Source organism: Branchiostoma lanceolatum, chromosome 7 (assembly GCF_035083965.1).
Source record: "Branchiostoma lanceolatum isolate klBraLanc5 chromosome 7, klBraLanc5.hap2, whole genome shotgun sequence".
Lineage (NCBI taxonomy): Eukaryota > Metazoa > Chordata > Leptocardii > Amphioxiformes > Branchiostomatidae > Branchiostoma > Branchiostoma lanceolatum.
The window spans coordinates 6,249,955-6,268,365 of record NC_089728.1 but is presented as its reverse complement, the minus strand read 5'-3'; the positions used below and the strand labels follow the sequence as shown (position 1 = coordinate 6,268,365).

Here is an 18,411-nt window from a genome sequence, read left to right as displayed (position 1 = left end):
TCGTCCAGTCTTCCCATCATGCCATTTGTCTCCTCCACTTTCACTTTCATCCATCAGTGTTGTTCTCGTTAGGCGGAAGGCAGGCGGTCTCTCCTTGCACGGCGTCTCTTCATCAGACAGGATCGCCGCAGGACAACGATCTGAACATAGTGGCTCAGACGTAACGGCGGTGTTAGCCCAGCTATGGGAAGCCTGGCCTGGATGCCAGACTCCAGAACTCTAATATGTCTATCGTACGGGGTCTAACTCAGGGGGGCCCGTTGTAGACTTTCCTCGGGGGCATGTCGGCCCTGGCGCCGAGGAGTAGGCCTGTGTAGGCCCTGGACAAACAGTCTGGCGTCCGGGCTAGGTCATGGGCTGCTCACCCAGCCGGGGCTACGTACGAGACGGTAGCGGGACCGAGCGGGAGCGGGGACGGAGGATCTTCCGCCGGCCCAAGGTGAGCATCCGCGTGGGGCCCGCGGTCAGGCCGCTGCGGGACGACGAGCCCAGGATCGTCTTCATCTTCGGCGGGCCCGGTGAGTTGTTTTATTTTCACCAGCGACCAGGTTGTATTATAACAGCCAGTTGTACCTATCTGAGTAATGAGGCTGTTTTATCGTGCTCGAGGCACCTCCTCGATCACGGGACCATGATATTTTTACGTCTTCCGCAAGACGATGCATCCCGGTGAGTGTTTTGGTCTGAACGTAGTACTCGTCATTCTTTCTGTATGTGTTTCATCCATGCACACGGCGCAGCTTTCCAGAAATTATACTACCCTGGCGGCTACTGTTGCAGCATGCAGGACTTCTATTGCATGCTGTATTTTGGTCGTGCAGGCTTGTAAAGAAATGGTAGAAAACTTTCCTTCTATGTTATTGTCCTAGTTTGCATATCTTACATAGATAGAGTACCGGTAGTATCAAGATAACCTCCTTGGTAGTATATAACCTATGCTATAACCTCCTTGCTGTGCTGTAGGCAAGAGGAGCATTGCAACAGTCGCCATGGCTATCCATAATGATACCAATATACAGGGTGGAATTACTTATTCTCCAGAGGCAATTCATTTCAGATGACAAATCCATACTTTACTGTTAAAGCTATTTTAATTGCATAAGCTATAAATGTTGCATCCTTCTCCCAATGATGCCTACAGCAACATGTTTACTTGAGTTTATTTACTAGTAAATCCATTCCACATCCGTTTTGACTTTTATGTATGTAAACATTAAAAATGTCTCCTTTTTGAATTGCCCAAAATATCTTCGTATTGTGATTTTTAAAATCCAATGTGTTTTGTTTTTCATGCATATATCTCAACTATTTTAGATATTGACTTTCATACTCATACTGTAAATGCAGAAATGTTTGCAGTGGTTCTATGTTCATGGTTTTCACAGTAAGCAATTTTGTTTCATATATGTGCTGAAGTAGTAAATTTGACTTTTCTTCTGATTTCTAGTTTATTGTTTATTGTTAAAATGACATCCATTAGTGAATTACACGGATGCAATTCACTACTCTTCCTGGAGTCATATACATGATAACATATACATAACATTGGTACACATACACATAACATTACATAGTATATACATATTTACACAATTTTCTACCAGTTCAGAATGTTTGAGTCCGTTTTTAGTCTAGTTTGTTAATATCTTTGCATTACTTGCTAACGTTACATTTTTTTTCTGACAGTTTGTCATATTGAAATAAGATAACATCTACCTTTAATTGTGCTTTCAGTTTGTAAATATCTTGCAGGAAGATCAAGAGACATTGCTTTCCATTTCTGAATATTTCTCAATACAGTGTATGTTGCCAAAAGATCAAGACTGCGTTTTGGCAAAAGATCAAAAGAGTTTGCTTTTACCGGTTTATGTTTGTGAATATTTCTCCATCCATTTTTCTAAAAGATCAAAAGGATATATAGTAATCCAATAATTTGTTTCTTCTATATCCAGCATGATGAAAAGAAGGGGGCCTTTAGGGGGAAGTGGATACTGTCAATGCTCTACGCTAGACGTAAATGTGGCAGCCTGGCTTCGCCTTACGTTAAATTCAGGCTTCAATCTACATAAATTGTGCTGATTAGGATTATGCCCTACGTAAAATTTGAGCAGTCAAACAACGAATTCTGTGGAATCACAATGACGGCTTGCCTGCAAAAGGGCATGCAGGCTCCTAAAGACTGGATGAAAATCCCCCAGACTTATCCTTGCCGTGTTGCCATGGAAACCAGAGCGACTGTATCACTGTTTGATCTTGCAGCTGCTCCAGTAATGTCAGGGAACATTTTGGAGGGTCTGCATGCCGCCTTGTGCCTGTGGCTCAATCGGTAGCAGCCTCACAGTTGAGCTCCCCCGGTGCAAGTCCCGGGTAAAGGACATCTCGGTTGGGGCTGTACTTTTGGAATGGATGTAAGTTGGGGGCCCGTGTTCAAGGAGGTGGAAGGGCTACTAGTAGCAACCCCTCCCTGCTACTGGTATCTTGCAACTTGTGGCTGTCAACACACGTGTTGTGTTTCATACAATGACTTAAAGTGCATGCACACGTGTGCTCAAAACGGATTCGGAAGTATCAATGAACTAGGAAACACCTGCTACCAAATAGATAGGTCGTGCACACGCTTGCCCTGTAGGTCATTGGCTCTTTAGGGTTTGAACAGGGTCATGCAGCAGTTTCTATTGCAGCCAATAGGATCAATACACTGGTACTTGTGGTAGGAAAGCCATGATATTTCTAAGGTTCATACTCTTGTAGGAGGGTCTGCATGCCCGTTTTCGTTAAGCGTTAATTATGCGCTATTTGAATTCACCGTTAATCGTAGGCGGCCCATTCTAATTAAACGTTAAGCGTTGTCAGTATACTAATCGTGAAGCGTTACTGGTTGTTTCAATTCCACGTAGCGTGTTATTTGTCATCCTGAATTCAGCGTTAAGCGTAGTTGAATAATTCCTCGTTATGCAGAAAATAGCGTTTCAGTGGGTCATGATTTCTAAGTTTTCCCTGACCGCCTCCTGCCTCGTGCCTCCTGTGAAAAATATGTTGAGAGGGCGCTGCCGCACAAAACTCAAGCTGTATTTTTTCACAGAGATGTGATTAAACTTAACTAACATAACCAGCAATATTTGCCCCACGAAATGCAAGAAATAGTGTTTTAGGGTATCAAGATTTTAATTTTTGTTCCCAGGAGCATGTCGCAGCTCCAACGAAAATATGTCTGGAAAGCATGACGCCCCTCAAAAATCAAGCTTAACCCTTCTGTATTTTTTTTTTACAAATAGAGATGTCTTAAAACTTAGATTACTAGTACTCTTCCAGCTAAATTCCCCCCTCAGAATGCAGTAAATAGCGTTTCAGAGGGTCAAAATTTCAACATTTTCCGGGGGAACTTGGCTAGACACCCCCTGTATTATCGCGCCTTCGGCGCTTGTCATTGTGATCATGAACATTTCACCCCACCATAAGGAAATTGCCGGCGCCTTTAGATTTAAAGGGCTCGGAGCAGGTGTGAGAGAATGCATGGTATGCCGGGTCTCTTGCCACAAGATCAGAGCGACTAGTAGCAACCAACCGTTGCCCGGGGCCCCCTGTTTTCAACGTTGTCGGCAATCCTTTGAATTCAACAACGCCTGAATAGCATAGTAAAGCTCCCGAATTGACCGTTTAGCGTTGCCGGCCGTCCTGAATTTACCGTTAAGTGTTATCAGCCGGCCTGAATTTACCGTTAAGCATGGCCTAGTGCACCTTTCTTGCATGGAAGATAAGTTTTCCTTGAGAATTACCGGAAATCAAAATACCATTGATACCGGTAGTATGTCGCCGCCTTAGGAAAAGGGCATGTACTACAGTCATAGAGGAGGACACCCAGTGGCTTTTATAAAGACCCCTGGCCTTTTGAAGGGGATGAAATGTAAAGCCTGTCTAGGAATATTAAATCTAATGGAACCGTAGGGGTCTGAAAAATTTGAAAAAGATGATGACTGCTGCTCAGAGAAATCCTAAGGGCAGAGAGATGAGAAATATTTCTATGACCCAAACTGTCTGCTTAGCTCCCAATAACCAGCTACAATTTACGGAAAATAAATCAAGATTGCATCTGGGTAAGAAATATAAACATGTTGACGTTGAACTTAAAATTTTGCAGGCTAGTAGACTTTAACACCTGGATATCTGAAGTGTGCACACTATAACTAAGAATTAATGATGCTGTATCACTATTAGTAGATCTCTCTAAGTTTTTCAAGATTTATTGATGTGGCAGTACCCGGAGGAGTTGTATATATATCATTCCAATTTAATGTAACTTGCAAACTTCAAGTGACTTTCAAGCCAAGTCATTTTCCCCCAAAAAATTACTGACATTCCTTCATTCAACCTTGACCTGAATTCACTATCTAAAATTGTCCTCTTATTTGCATATCAATTCATAGTTACTGGTTAAAAACCTGCTGTTCGGCAGATCTTGCTCAGTGTCACTGACGAAAAGTAGTGAATGCTACCTGAAACGTCTGACCGTTTCCAAAATCACATCTACATGATCTAGTAGTTGCTTGAGTAACTGCTATTTGACCCTTAACTTCAAGTGACTCTCAAGCCTAGTTTTCTTCCAAAAATAAAACTCTTCATGGCTCTAAAAGTCACCGCTTTTGATGTAAATGTACTGCCTATGGTGAGCAGCTGCACACTGCCCTTTTTGTTTCTGTCTGTGTTTGAAGGAACAAAAGCTTATCTGACTTCAAATGTCACAGGAAAAAACAACCTGCGACAGCTGGCAGTAGCCAGTTAATTTCTGAGCGGACGTTTTAAAGTTAATTGGAGACTTATTTGAGGCTGTGTTCCTGTCATATAATACAACGTAAATGTACTGTATTACATACTCAATTAGAACGGGGAGCATACACTGAATGGTACCAGTTATCAATCCAGAATTGAGGACAGGTGTTCAAGAATTTGTTTTCCCCTGGAACTTAATGTAAGTAGAATAGTAGGACTGTAGGACTATCCTCATTAGATAGCTTTAAAGAATGCTTACAGTTAGATGTGCAAAGGGTAACGTGTGATAGGTTGTTCAGTGTAATATAACCAGCTGCTGCCATGCCACGTGCCTGCAAAGCTGGTGTGTAATATACGCCAAAGGGCAGTTACATTACTTATGCCAGCTATATATATATACAGATAGCAAAGAAGGGCTCCAAATACGCAATGTTGCAAGTTGTCGTACTTGCAATAATATTTAGAGAAATTTTAGATAAACCTTTATTCCTGAGTTTTGGTATAAAACCTGGTGTTCTCAGTCCTATCGTTAGTCACTGACGAAAGACAGTGGATACTGTCTGAAACGTCTGACTGTTTCAAAATCTTATCCAGTTGCTTGAGTAATATATTTTGGCGTACTTTATTCCTGCCCTTCTGCAACACAAGGCTACAAGAGTATGCTGCTATTGTATTGCTTAATTGCGATTGATTGTACCAAGCCTGAAGTTTTCAACCTGCAAAATTTCAAGCATCTACAATTTTACTTACAATGTTGAAACATTTTCAGCAAATTGCTCGGTGTAGATTGGTATTTAGAGCCCTGCATGCGACAGTACAACTTCAAACAGCTTCACGCAACTTCACACAATTCCTAGTGAATCAAACGTATTCAAAGAGCAGAAATGCATCTCTGGATTTAGGCACCTTCTAAGAACTCAAAGGCTGTTTGATAGTTGCAATGGATAGTCTATATTTAGCATGCCATTCACACGTCAAAGGTTAGAGCATGTCTGGAATGTACGTATGATGTCCACATATATAAAGAGGATGTACGGTATAGTTTCCATGCATAACATCTAGACATAATTGCACCAGGGTACATAATTCCGCAACCCTGAAAAGATACGCCCAAATAGATCTCCAACCCAACGTCGCCCAGTATGATGCACTCCTGTATATTGCATTCTTGTATATATAAACTGTGCATACCTGGAGGGTGCTGCACTAGAATCTCTCAAAGACTCAAACCCACTGTTATTCAAAGTGGCTGATTTATGTAACCCGGCGGATTTATGTTAATGAAGGTTACTTGTGAGAAAAGAAATCGTGATATGCAAATAACGTTGTCCTAACATCATCAGATAACGTCTTTTGTAACTACAAGACAACAACTCCTTGTCACGCCTGATAACACATTGTGACTTAGGTATCATGGATATGCTGGTTAAGGGTCAAACTGTTCCTAATTGTTGTTGAGTATGAGTTGGCTTTGCCACTGATTATTGATTGATAAGGCCACACCAATTTCTTGGTTAACAGGTTTTTATTTTCAAAACAAACAAAAATCCATTAACCAAGAAATTAAATTGGTGTGGCCTAATAACACTTAATCAGCCAGGCTGATTGCCCAGAGTCTTGATTGCACATACACAATTACATTCTGGGTAGTGCTTGTTCCGTCTTAGCTGAATTACTTCTAAATATTGCAGCTAAATTACATCTAGAAGCTTCCATCACGCTGTCAGTGACTTTTAGTCATATTTATTGATCACCAGAAAGTGTTCGTTTATTGACTTGCCTAGTGAACTGATTTCTGCGTTGTGACGTGTGCAACGAAAGCAGTGGAAAATGAAATACATTTTATATGCGAATGTCCCAAATTTGAAGCCGAAAGAAACAGATTATTGACGAAAGTATCCAAAAGCTTTTCTAGATTAAGAAATACAGCATAGAAACTCATATTCCTTTTGAAATCTTCCAACCCACTCATCATTGAAAGTGTGGGACTTTTTATTTCCCACTGCTTTCAAAGAAGAAATCAAACCCCGCATTAGAACCATAGATATAGAAACTTATTTGCAGACTAGCAATATAGTATGATCTTGTATCCCATGTATTCCTTTTGTTTTTACTTTACATTTGTACTTTGACATTGTTGTCAACATGCAATTAGCCTACGGGCATGAATTTGCAATAAACTTATTTAATGTTACAATCTCTGAGCACTGTCATGGAGCCATTTAAATCCCAGAAGGCTGGAATATTATATTGATAAAATCAAGTCACCTCCATCTAATGTTATCAGGGCTATAGTTAATTGAAAGATAATCATTGTAATAATCAACCATAAATTGCGTTATCAACTGCAAGCTGGGTCACAGATTGTATAAGCAACGAGTATGAAGGCATGGGGCTATTCATAAATTCTACGCCTCATGCTCTTCACTCTATTTTCAGTCATGATTGTAGTCTTTAGTAGACACAGAGGTCGGGGGTTTGCAGAACCCCCGAGAGGCATGTTCTGGTTATTCTACGGTTACAAATGGAGAAAGGGGCCCTCTGGGTAGTTTACGGGCAGTGTTTTCACTTTCGGCCGTGGCCCTGTGGGACATCCTGCGGCTACTGAGCTATTTTTTGGCATGACTTAAAATCAACCTGGGACCCAATAATAAATAGACGCTGTGAGCTAATTGTGTCCATTTTAACATAGTTAACCCCATCCTGTCTGCAGTAACTATTTTTCCGGGGTTGTTTACGGGCGTGGCCCCATGTGACACCCTGTGGTTACCGGGCTATTTTGGGCACGGCCGGGCACCATGGTGATTTTAACTCGGACTTTAAATCAACCCAGGACCCAGTAACAAATAGACACAGTGAGCTAATTGTGTGAACACTGAGACAAGTCACATCAAAACGATCCCAACCCCACCCTGTCCCCAGCAACCATTTTGCCTCAGTTCCTTATGAGTGTTTGCTGAAAGCAGTTTTGACTGTATTCTCATTTCTTCGACGCAGGTTCTAGGAAAGGCATCGTGATCGACCGCCTGATCCAGATGTACGGCTTCGTCCTCCTGTCCGCTGAGGACCTCATCTTGCACCAGCTCCCCAAGCGAGTCTCGCACGCGATTGACGTCCGGAACACGCACGGCATGTCCAGCCTGCTCCGCGAGGACCCTTCGCACCTCACCCTGGACTGGGTCCTCAAGCTCATGGGCGACAGGATATTCGCCGACACGGAGAAACACTTCTTGATCGACATGGTGCCAAACCTGAAGTTCCTCCTGAAGGTGAAGAGCTTCATGAAGGACTGCACGGCGGAGATGGAGGAGTTCGAGGAGCACCACCCCTGTGCCTTTGCCCTGAACCTGGCCATTCCCGAGGACCGCGTGCTGAAGCAGGTCGAGGAGGCCCTGTGTAAGAAGAAGCAGGCCGACAACATGCCCGAGGTGGACCAACAGCAGACTGACGAAATGGACACGTCGCGGACTCGGCGGAGACACGAGCTCTACCAGAGCAGCGTGAGAGCATTTCTGGACTACTTTCATCAAACGGAGCGAGTGGTGACTGTCGACGTGTCCTGCGGCATACCGGACCTAATCTGGGAGAGGGTGCAATCATTTTTTGGTGAGATGGACTTCCGGCCGAGAAGACCTGTGAAGACTGTGGTACTTTTTGTGTTAGAGGAGGAAGACCTGAAAGGAATTGAGCTTGCAAAGTATGGCATCGTTAAGGTAAGACATTATGGTATTTAGAACTTTCGATGAACGTTAAGACATCCAGGTAATGAATAAGGTACAGTTACCTGTTACTTAAGCAATTGGATGGGTTTTGGAGATTATAGATTTTCCAAAATCTAGCCAGTTGCTTGAGTAACTCTTACTGTTACCTTGCAATGTAAGAACTGTTTTGTGATTTTGTTTTCTGATAATCGATATCCAGTTTCACATTATGTTTTTAACCAGCAATATTTTAGAATTTACGGTCTTCACATGTTTACCTGTTGTCATTTATGCGATGTCTTGGGCAGGTGAACCTTAATACACTGTCAGGTGACGATGGATGTTACGGCTCCGACAAACTTCTCAAGGCGTTGCACGACTACATGCAGGGACTTTCCCAAGATACAGAGAACTTCGCAGGTATTACTAAATGTCACACTATCCTCTATACTAATTGGTCACAATGAGTTATTCTTATTATGTTAATGAAGGCTTGACATCCAGGTAAACAATATGAAAAGACAATTCAATCTCTACGCCTGGATAAGATATGAAGATTTCTTCTGTACGTTTTTCAAGTGACATGTTACACTCTTCTTCAGCGACACTAATTATACTTATTAGTCCAGTGATTCACTTGAAATCCTGCTATTCTAATACTGAAAATTCCTCCTTAAAATTCCTAAGTTGAGAGTTTTTTCTCAAAACCCAACACTACACAAATCTATGTCCAAAGGTACAGGGAATGTAATACCGAAATGTACAACAATCAGACTCAAAGGTCAACTAGATTTGGTAGAAGCATCTTCATCAAGAACTAGATAAAGCAGATGGGAGGTAATGTGTTGATAAAATGTTACAGTAACCTTTTGACCATTTTCTAGTCACGCTGGCAGGGAGCTGCATTGTCCAAAGCAGGAAGAACAGCCTTCACAACAAAGGTATCTTTCAATCAACCTTTATAAAGTTTATTCTTTCAAATCAACATAGCAGAAATAGATGGAAAATAATTGTATCCCTGAATTTTGTTAACCTTACAATACAGTCCTATTCACACCTTTGTACACACATCTGGTACCATGTCATGCAGTGGGTGGTCTGGTTTGAGCAGCTTTGAACAGTCTAATAGCAGCAAGTTCACGTCTTTCCCTTAATGTTGGCAGGCATCGTGTTCTGCGACCTGACCGACGGGGTTCACCTCGAGGACTACATGTGTCCGATAAACCCTCGCAGAAAGAAGAGCCTCATGAGGAAAAAGAGCGTCGCTCTAAGGCCGTTAAAGGCAGTGACTTCCACCACGACTCTGTCCTGCCTCTTCCAGAGGGACATTGATACAGAACTGTGTCGACAGATTGCTGTGTGTTTAGCGGGACATTATGAATTTTGACTTGCTGTTATTCTCCAACATTGTGACCAGTGATTGTGACTGACTTCACTTGAAAGCAGCGTTTCCGCCAGAAGGCCGTCCTCCTATCAAATGACAGCCTTATCTCGCTTTGGACGGCCTCAAGTTGGAAAGTTGGTAGTAGAAGTCACTATGTATCAATGTTGAACTGCAATTTCCAACACATGAAATTGGACAGATTTTTGACTGATCAACTCCAGTTTTTATCAAGGAATGAACAGTCCTTGTCAAATCTGCATAATATGATGTCACAAAGACAGTGGATTGCTCATTCCTTGATAAAGACTGGAGTTGATCAGTCGTAAATTTGGGTAAGTCCAATTTCTAATGTCGGCAATTACAGTTCAGCTTTGATACATAGTGTGACTGTAATTTGATCAACTATCACTATCAGCATGACACTTGAAGTTTGAACAAAGCACACAACCCTACGTCTTTGAGCTGAGGGAAAGAAATCTGTACCATACAAAGAGGCCAATGTTGAACACTTTGGAACAATATTTGTTGCTTTTATTTTCGTATTGTTCCAAACCTACATATTGTTGCATCACAAATTCAGTTTCCGTTTAAAATTTGTCACAAATAGTGCCAAAGAAAACGTATATCATCAGCAAAGAAATAAGGAGAATAACATGGTTTGGGTGAGAGAAAAACGCTGATTTATAGTTATCTCAATAACATTGTGCAATTATTATTACGTCATGTGTGTAGTCTTTCTTCTTCAAATGATATATATAAAAGTGTTGATATACTACTGTACTTTTCATTCAGTTAAAATTGTTGATGTTAAACTTACAAAGTAATTTTACATATGTTCATATCAATTACATTTGAAAGTATTTGAAATGAACCAACTGAAGGTATTTCATATTGAATTATGAGTACATGGGTATCTATGATGTGTCAAAATCATCAACCACAAACTTGAAACATTTTGTCCAGGAAAGCTTTCCCCTAAAAAAAGCATCATGTATAGAGTAGAGTAGAGTATTTTTGTGCAGAGAGCATTTTGGTAATATTTTGGTAAGTAGGGTACATGTACTACGTAGGGGCTTTCTGACAGTTGAGAATTCAGGTTACGAGTAGTGTTGCCAATTTTTAAGGAGTTTGCTTTTGGCTGTGTAGCCTAAAAACATTTTTAAGGTCATGCCAATTTATTTGTTTGAATAGGATTGAATTTGGATTCAGAAAATATCAACATGTCAGAGGGAAAAGTGAGCATATTCACATGCTAGTTTTCTTCCCAGTCCTCTGTTTTTATGTTGACCTCTTGTTTATGTTTTTTATTATTGCTAAAATGTCTATTAGAATGGATAGATGCAGCTTACATTTAAGAATCTTATGTGGGACCAGTTGTGAACTTGTATTTCCATACGCTACTGTTCAGGATTTTGAGAGAAACAAGGGTGTTTCTTTGAGTGAATTCGTTGCATCATTGTAATTCCTGAAATGTAACGCTTGTGCCTCGAGCAGTTGGGAGTTTTGTATGGAAATTTCCAGACATTTAACATTGTGTAATATTGTATTATAGATCTATTACTTGTTGCAATGCTGAGGGTTCATGACATTATTTCATTGGAAGCAAAATTATGTCCACATGGAAATAACAGGCAAAGATTTGCTGCATTGCTGTAAATTGTTAAAAAAACGAAATTGTGCAAGTGTGTCGAATATTCTGAATCAAGATAACCTACCTCCTGATAGAACAGAATTAAGGATTTGATCTTTGATTTACCATTTCATAAGATTTTATTACTTCACAAATTTTTGTGATCACCTAGATTTCAAAATGTAAGCCTTCCTTTATTTTTATTTTCCAATTTTTCTTCCCATGTCTCACACTTGCCATGAAATCAACTCACGTACGGCCTTATCTCCTCCATACAGCTTGACGTTTAATGTTCATCTGGGTACAGATAAGAACAGACTGAAGTGCAATCATGGTGCAAAGGATCAGGCAGTGGCATGATTTGTAATTCTGCCGGCAGCTGCTATGGCTGTTACAGATCTTAATAGTCTTAAGAATGACCTGCAAATCCTCTCTATGCTTGTAAATTTCCAAAGCGCATTCGTTTGTAGAATCTCTATCGTACCGGTGCTATACACAGACTCTCCAGTTGGTAGCTCTCAGATATTTTTGTATGAGAAAAGTCTGACTAATGTCGCCCGAGTGTCGTAACTACTTAGCTCCAGGGCTTCCATACCCTTAGGCCTATGGGAGCCCTGGAATTAAGTAGGACGACACTTAGGCTGTGTACATCTATAATGTGTAGGGGGAGAATCAAATGACAAGGGCCAAACTGCAAAATGTGATAGTACATACTCAATTATACAAACATGTGAGAGAAAAAATCTACTGACAAAGGATACCCTGCAAAATGTGACAATACATACTCAACTATAGAAACCAAGGAGTCTAAATCTCCTTGTAGAAACATGAAGAAAAATCTACTGACAAAGGACACCCTGCAAAACGTGACAGTACATACTCGAACATACCTATATTTTCTGTTGTAATTCTTGTGGTACCATTAGTACCGACATACACATTATCAAAGACATACCGTACAGTATTACCTGGTGATATGGTATGGTGCCAGAAATGTATATTTGTCTGCTTCTTTCGGGTATACCATATGTTGAATTTTGTCAGTGAATGAGATAGCTATAGCAGATAACAATGTGACCGGAAATATAGGCCTTCCACAAAATTGCATTGAAGGCTAGATCTTTTATCTTTCCTGGGTGCTGATTGTTTTTCTTTAAGCCTGGGAAAAAGATGTTGTGTTTCCGGTTACCCGACCGACCCTAGTAAAAAAAAAAATTATTGATTGCTGTCAGGGGACATAAAACTTTCAATCTTTTGTATTTCACACTCTTAGGGCTTCGAAAAGTTGATGTAAGAATGTGTAGTGAACATTGTACTTCTTTGTTTGGTTTGTTGATATAACAGTCACTTGTCCTTGTACAATGTATTTGTATAATTACAATCTTATGTTGAAAACACCAGTGCCTGATGCATTTCATTTTTACATTGTTAAACTGTATTTGTGGGTTGTACTCGACCGAAATCTAGTTTTTAAAAATTTGAGAAAAGGAAGACAAAAATATTTACCAACCCTATTTCTTTCAGTACCATAAACTGAAACACACCATTTTTGCTAGGCCTTATTGTTAGTGTGTCTCTCCTTGGTGCTGAATGCTTGGTGCTGCGTACCTTTGAAGCTGCTGGTCACATTTGTCGCACGATACGTTTACTACAGCAAATTTTCAGGACAGGTGTGGATTTTCCGTACAAAATTGAAATGTCTTGTGTTGGAAAATGTCACAGTCCCGTTTCATTTGGCTGGTAGACTGTTTAGGCAAGCAAATTCGTAGTCGTTGCAACACTACATCTATTCTGCCATTCTTTTTAGAATATCAACATAGATGGACTGCAAAGGCCTACATTTGTCAATTGCCAAACAGGAAAAAATCGGATACATGTATAGAGGAATTAAAAACAAGGAACGTTGCTCAATTCTTTTTACTGTACCACAGCGGGCAACGAATTATCTGCTACTTTTCCCGCAGACACATTTTTGCATGCATTCTAAGTAATCTCTATGATCATAAGCTTTCAAAGTACATACAGCTCTTTGCCCGACGCTCCCAATGGTGCACATACTAATGGTTGATATCTAATTACAGAATTCTAGATTGATTCAGAGGCAGCGAAATTGCTCTCCCTGTCAAAAGTGATATTTCATAATAACTCAGTATACCCTAGGTTACTCCAGCAACAGGATATATTTAGACAATGGTCACGTTGTAGATACAATCCACGGTCTTTCGTCCCTGAGAGTCTCAATAATTATTTTAAATTAAAATTCTTTTCACTCGAGCATTGACGAAATATAGTGGATGTTATCTGAAACATCTGACCGTTTGAAACATATATATTGGGTGTCTTCTGACCCCGATTTAATCTTTATTGACGTAACTCGGTATGGCATTATCAAGGACGTATTTCGGAAGGTCATGTTCGTTAATTGCACTCAAAGAGCAATTATCCACGATCTAGGAACATGTAATGAAATTGCCTTTGCGGATTGCTGTAGTGCTTAGTAGTTCAGCAAAACGTTTTAGATAACCTTGCATGAAGCATCTGAAGGTCAACCACGACTTGGCATTTTGTAGTTTACACTCGTTCAGGCGGGGTTGAAATATTCCATTTCTAAGGGCGGCACTAGGGAGAATGATAAAAATTTTAGAGGTTTATCTTCGAATTCAAAAGGAAACCATTGAAGAAATCGAACTTTGCATGCACGATATTAAAAAATTGTCTAATAAACTGGTGCACTAGTACCGACTACTTCGTACCTAATACTAGCTGGGAAAAGAACGAGGGGGTTAACTTATCTTCGAAATCAAAAGGTAGCCAGGGTGGGAACAGAAATAGAATGTAAGATACGTATAGATGATTGCAACTTGCGTTTGTAAAATAACCAAAGATCTCATTAAAAAATTATGTACGTGATGTATTAAGTAAATAATAAAGCTCGACTAGTGCTGTTGGGAAATTGATACGAGACTGTAGTTCAGGGATTCTATATCATACAAAACAAAATGCAGTTCAGGAAAATCTGTATCTATGTAGCCGATACAACCGCCATTAGGCGTAACACACCAGCTTCGCAGGCACGCGGCGCGACAGCAGCTGGTTATATTACACCGAACGGTCTGTTACATATCTGATTGCAATCGTTCTTTAAAGCTACTTAGTGAAGATGCTCCTACAGTACTTGATGACAACGAGTTCCATTCTACTATGGTTCTCGAAAAATACGAATGTTTGAACACATCAATCCTTGGCTGATAACTCCGGTACTTAAAAGCATGACTAATTCTAGTCCTCTTCTGAGCTGGCATTAGATATATTATCAGTCGGCACGTCCTCAAGTTTGTTAGTCATTTTGTACATCATGCAAAGTCTGGACGTTGTTCTTCTGTATTCAAGTGACATCCATGCCGATCTGAATGTTATTGTTTTTAGAATAAACTTTTTTTTCTTGGTCAGAGAAACACAAGGTTATCTATGAAAAGTACACGATCTATCAGTACTTTGATTTGTTGAAGAATGAACTGTTTTCTGAAGAGACCGATTTTTCACTAAAATGTTTGATAATGGATGACATTTGTAATCATTTCATAAACACTTGATATGGTGCTACATGAATGTTTGCATGAACATTATCCTACTATTTTATTTACTCATTCTATATACTACTATTCGATATACTTATCAATATTTTTCCATTAACACACCTGCAAAGGTCACACTCAGTATAGATGAAAGCTTGGATTAGGTCAAGGCTGTTTAGAGCCGTTAAGACGGAAAAAGGGCCCAAAATAGCTCACGTAAGTGTGTGTAACTATAGCAACAAATGGTGCTACGTACTGCCAACGCGAAGGGCTTAACGAGTGCGTCGCTCTTCGTGCGTAGTCTCCACTAGACTCCATTTATAGATGGCCTATTGTAACGCCGCTTTAGAGTCCTTTCCTATTTCTGGAGGAGATATGCATCTGTCATGTACAGGAATCAAACTGAGTTTCAGACTTAAGAGAGGAGAGATATACTGCCAGACGCTAAAGGAGGATATTGAAACATCAGTTACATGTAGACAGGTCTTTTGAACTGACTCTTTAGATGGATGTAACAAGTTCGGTCAGCGATCGATCTTCTTTAGAGGAGGGAAGGTTTTTTAAGGTAACGGTTATAGACTTAACCATATGTTCGAACGTCATCAAATGGCCCATCTCTCGTCTCTACGTTTTTTATTGTTGATTGCACATGGAAGAAGACCTGCACAGCTTCTTCATAATTATTACCTTTCACATTTAGAAGTCTACGTTTACATCTTTGTTTGTTTGTTCTGTTCTAAAATACAAAGTACAATTATTGTCAAAATACGCAATCGGGCGGGGTTTTTGGTTATTGAAGAAATATTGTACAGCCTCTTCATAATCATTATCCTTTCACATCTATGTGTACTGAGTGACTGTTACGCAAAATATCAAGAGCAATCACTCTCAACCTGCAGCGCGCAAGTAGTCTGGCGATCAGGTACTAGGTGGGGTGTTTGTTGCTTATTTAAGAAGAGTTATATGTTTGCAGCCTCTTCATAATCATTACCTTTTCACATCTACGTGTACATCAACTGTTCCAAAACATATTAGGTACGATTTATGTCAACAAACAGTACACAAACAGGCGTTTTTGTGCTTATTGAAGAAGTTGTTCAGCCTCTTCGCAATGATAACCTTTCCACATCTACGTGTACAGTAACTGTTACACAAACTATCAAATGCAATCCGACTGTCAACTTACAGTGAGCAGGTATTCTGGAAATAAGGTTTTTTTTTGGTTCACATTTACTTGCACATTAACTGCTACACAACATATAAAGCGCAATTACTGTTAACTTACAGTGCGCAAGTATTTTGTAATCAGGCAGCTAAACTGTGAGAACATCACTGCTGTTTTCTGCACTGCCGAGCTACTTCATAATCATTACCTTTTCACATCTACGTGTTCATTAACTATTACACAATATATCAAGTACGATTATTGTCAACTTAGGCCATATTGATTCAATTATTTGGATGACATCCTTCGGTACCCTTAAACCGATGCGAGCGTGCGAATAAGATAAAAAGGTTGACAAAAACAGTTGCCTCAGTTATGAAATCTACGTGGTCAGGAAGGCCTTACACAAGGATGGTATGGTTTACAAAAATAAAAAGATTCTTTATTTTGCTTCTTTCATAACTTCGTCTTTGTCTTTGGCGTTCTACGAAATTACTATCCGTTTTCTGAAATATTATTTGGCAATTTACAGCATGTATTTCTCATTCTGCAGCTGCTTTTTGCAATTTGGAAACGGACGAAAATAGATGCGCGCGCGGATGTCATCCATATTATGTATGATCAAATCAACATGGCCTTGTTAGATTAATGCGCGTAAGTAATTTGGCAATCATGCAACCAAACTGTGACCGTGAGAACCATTGCTGCTGTTGCTGTCTGCACATTACTGTCGAGATAAATTTTCGCTGTGATTTTGCGTTTGATCTGTATCTTTTGGATTACAAAAATAGATTGAGATTCAGTTATGTTAGCATTCTTTCCTGCGGAGCAGATGGACCTATTGGACATCATTAACCTTTAGCACACTGAAGTAGCTGTTACGTTTGGTAGCCTTCGTTGCAGATTCCTTCCGGCTGTTTTCTTTTCAAGTTACAGTTGTATTATTACATTTTTATTTTTTATTGCTGGCCGAGAAGGAAAATTGAGTTGAAATTCCAGAAATTGAGTTGTAGAAAGCAAATTGTTTCTTCGCCCGTCAGTCCTTCTCGGTCAGCAATAAGAAAACAAATGTAATGATACAACTGTAACTTGAAAAAGAAAACAGCCTGAAGGAGTCTGCAACGAAGGCTAGCTGTTTGGCACCCCAAACTGACTGGTCACTGTATTAGACATCCCGAAATCCCTGCACACCATATTGCTCTCTGGGAGCCTACTACTTGAGGAAAAAGAAATAGGGGTAGACCCAGAGTCACCTACTTAGACAATCTACGCAGTGATACAAACTTACAAGATACTAAGGAACTACGAAGGGCCATGGATGAGCGGGAGCTCGAACTAAGTACTGTAAGTAAGTAAGTTGGCACCCCATTCAGATTTTCTTTATTGGTTACAGAGGAGGTTAAAGCATAGCTGGATTAATCTCCAAGCAGATCTAATAGTTGCGGAGACCGTATACAACTGGCAGAAGAAGTTTTTATTTCAACCTAGCTGGACACAGCTAGTATGATAAATCAAAAGGTAGTGAGAGAGACGCTTAGGAAAATAGAAACCTCGAAGTGCACGTAAATTGAGTATGATGCTAGCGAAGTCAGAAAATGATGAAGGAAAGGCGAGGATAGATATTTACGGTTTACGTATATAGTTAACTTGTTAGCTTGAAATGAGTCACATCCATTTTAATACGGACGCGTTGTAAAATCTCCTCCCAGCGGGTAAGAAAGGTACTGCATGTAAGTTTCTGACGTATCGATAGGATATTAGAAGTTAGAACTGATAGAGAAAAATGCAATCACAGTTATAGTTATGTAAAGAGTTGAGAATGATAATTTGTGATGCCCCCTTTTTGGTTCAAAACAAGGCAGTTCTATTGAAGTAAACAAGGCAGTTCTATTCGAGACCGCCTTGCTCAAACGTCTTTTTGTTCAGCAGCAAGTTTTGATAATGAAAGAATTTCTTTGGCTTGAGTTGAAAATATTACTTTGTTTATTCGTTTATATTCTACTTTTGCACCATACCTTTGTGCACACACGTACACAATAGATCACAGTACAAACATGCGTTGGGCACATTTGCTGCTTGTTTTCATTACGGGAATTTCATCATCCATGTTTCGCGGGAAGCTACCTTTGACCTTTCATTTCGACCAATCAGAGAAGCACACATGATCAGGGGAAATTCCTCCTGGTGAC

The 18,411-nt window shown here is 40.1% G+C and overlaps 1 protein-coding gene across 1 annotated transcript; it reads left to right on the top strand.

The window, feature by feature from the left end:
• Nucleotides 1-118: 118 nt before the first annotated feature.
• LOC136438862 (uncharacterized) lies at nt 119-11,277 on the top strand. Its single transcript, XM_066433875.1, has 5 exons — nt 119-518; nt 7,765-8,480; nt 8,777-8,888; nt 9,353-9,409; nt 9,632-11,277. The coding sequence occupies exons 1-5, from the start codon at nt 353-355 to the stop codon at nt 9,853-9,855; spliced, it is 1,275 nt and encodes a 424-aa protein (XP_066289972.1). The 5' UTR covers nt 119-352; the 3' UTR covers nt 9,856-11,277.
• Nucleotides 11,278-18,411: the final 7,134 nt, after the last annotated feature.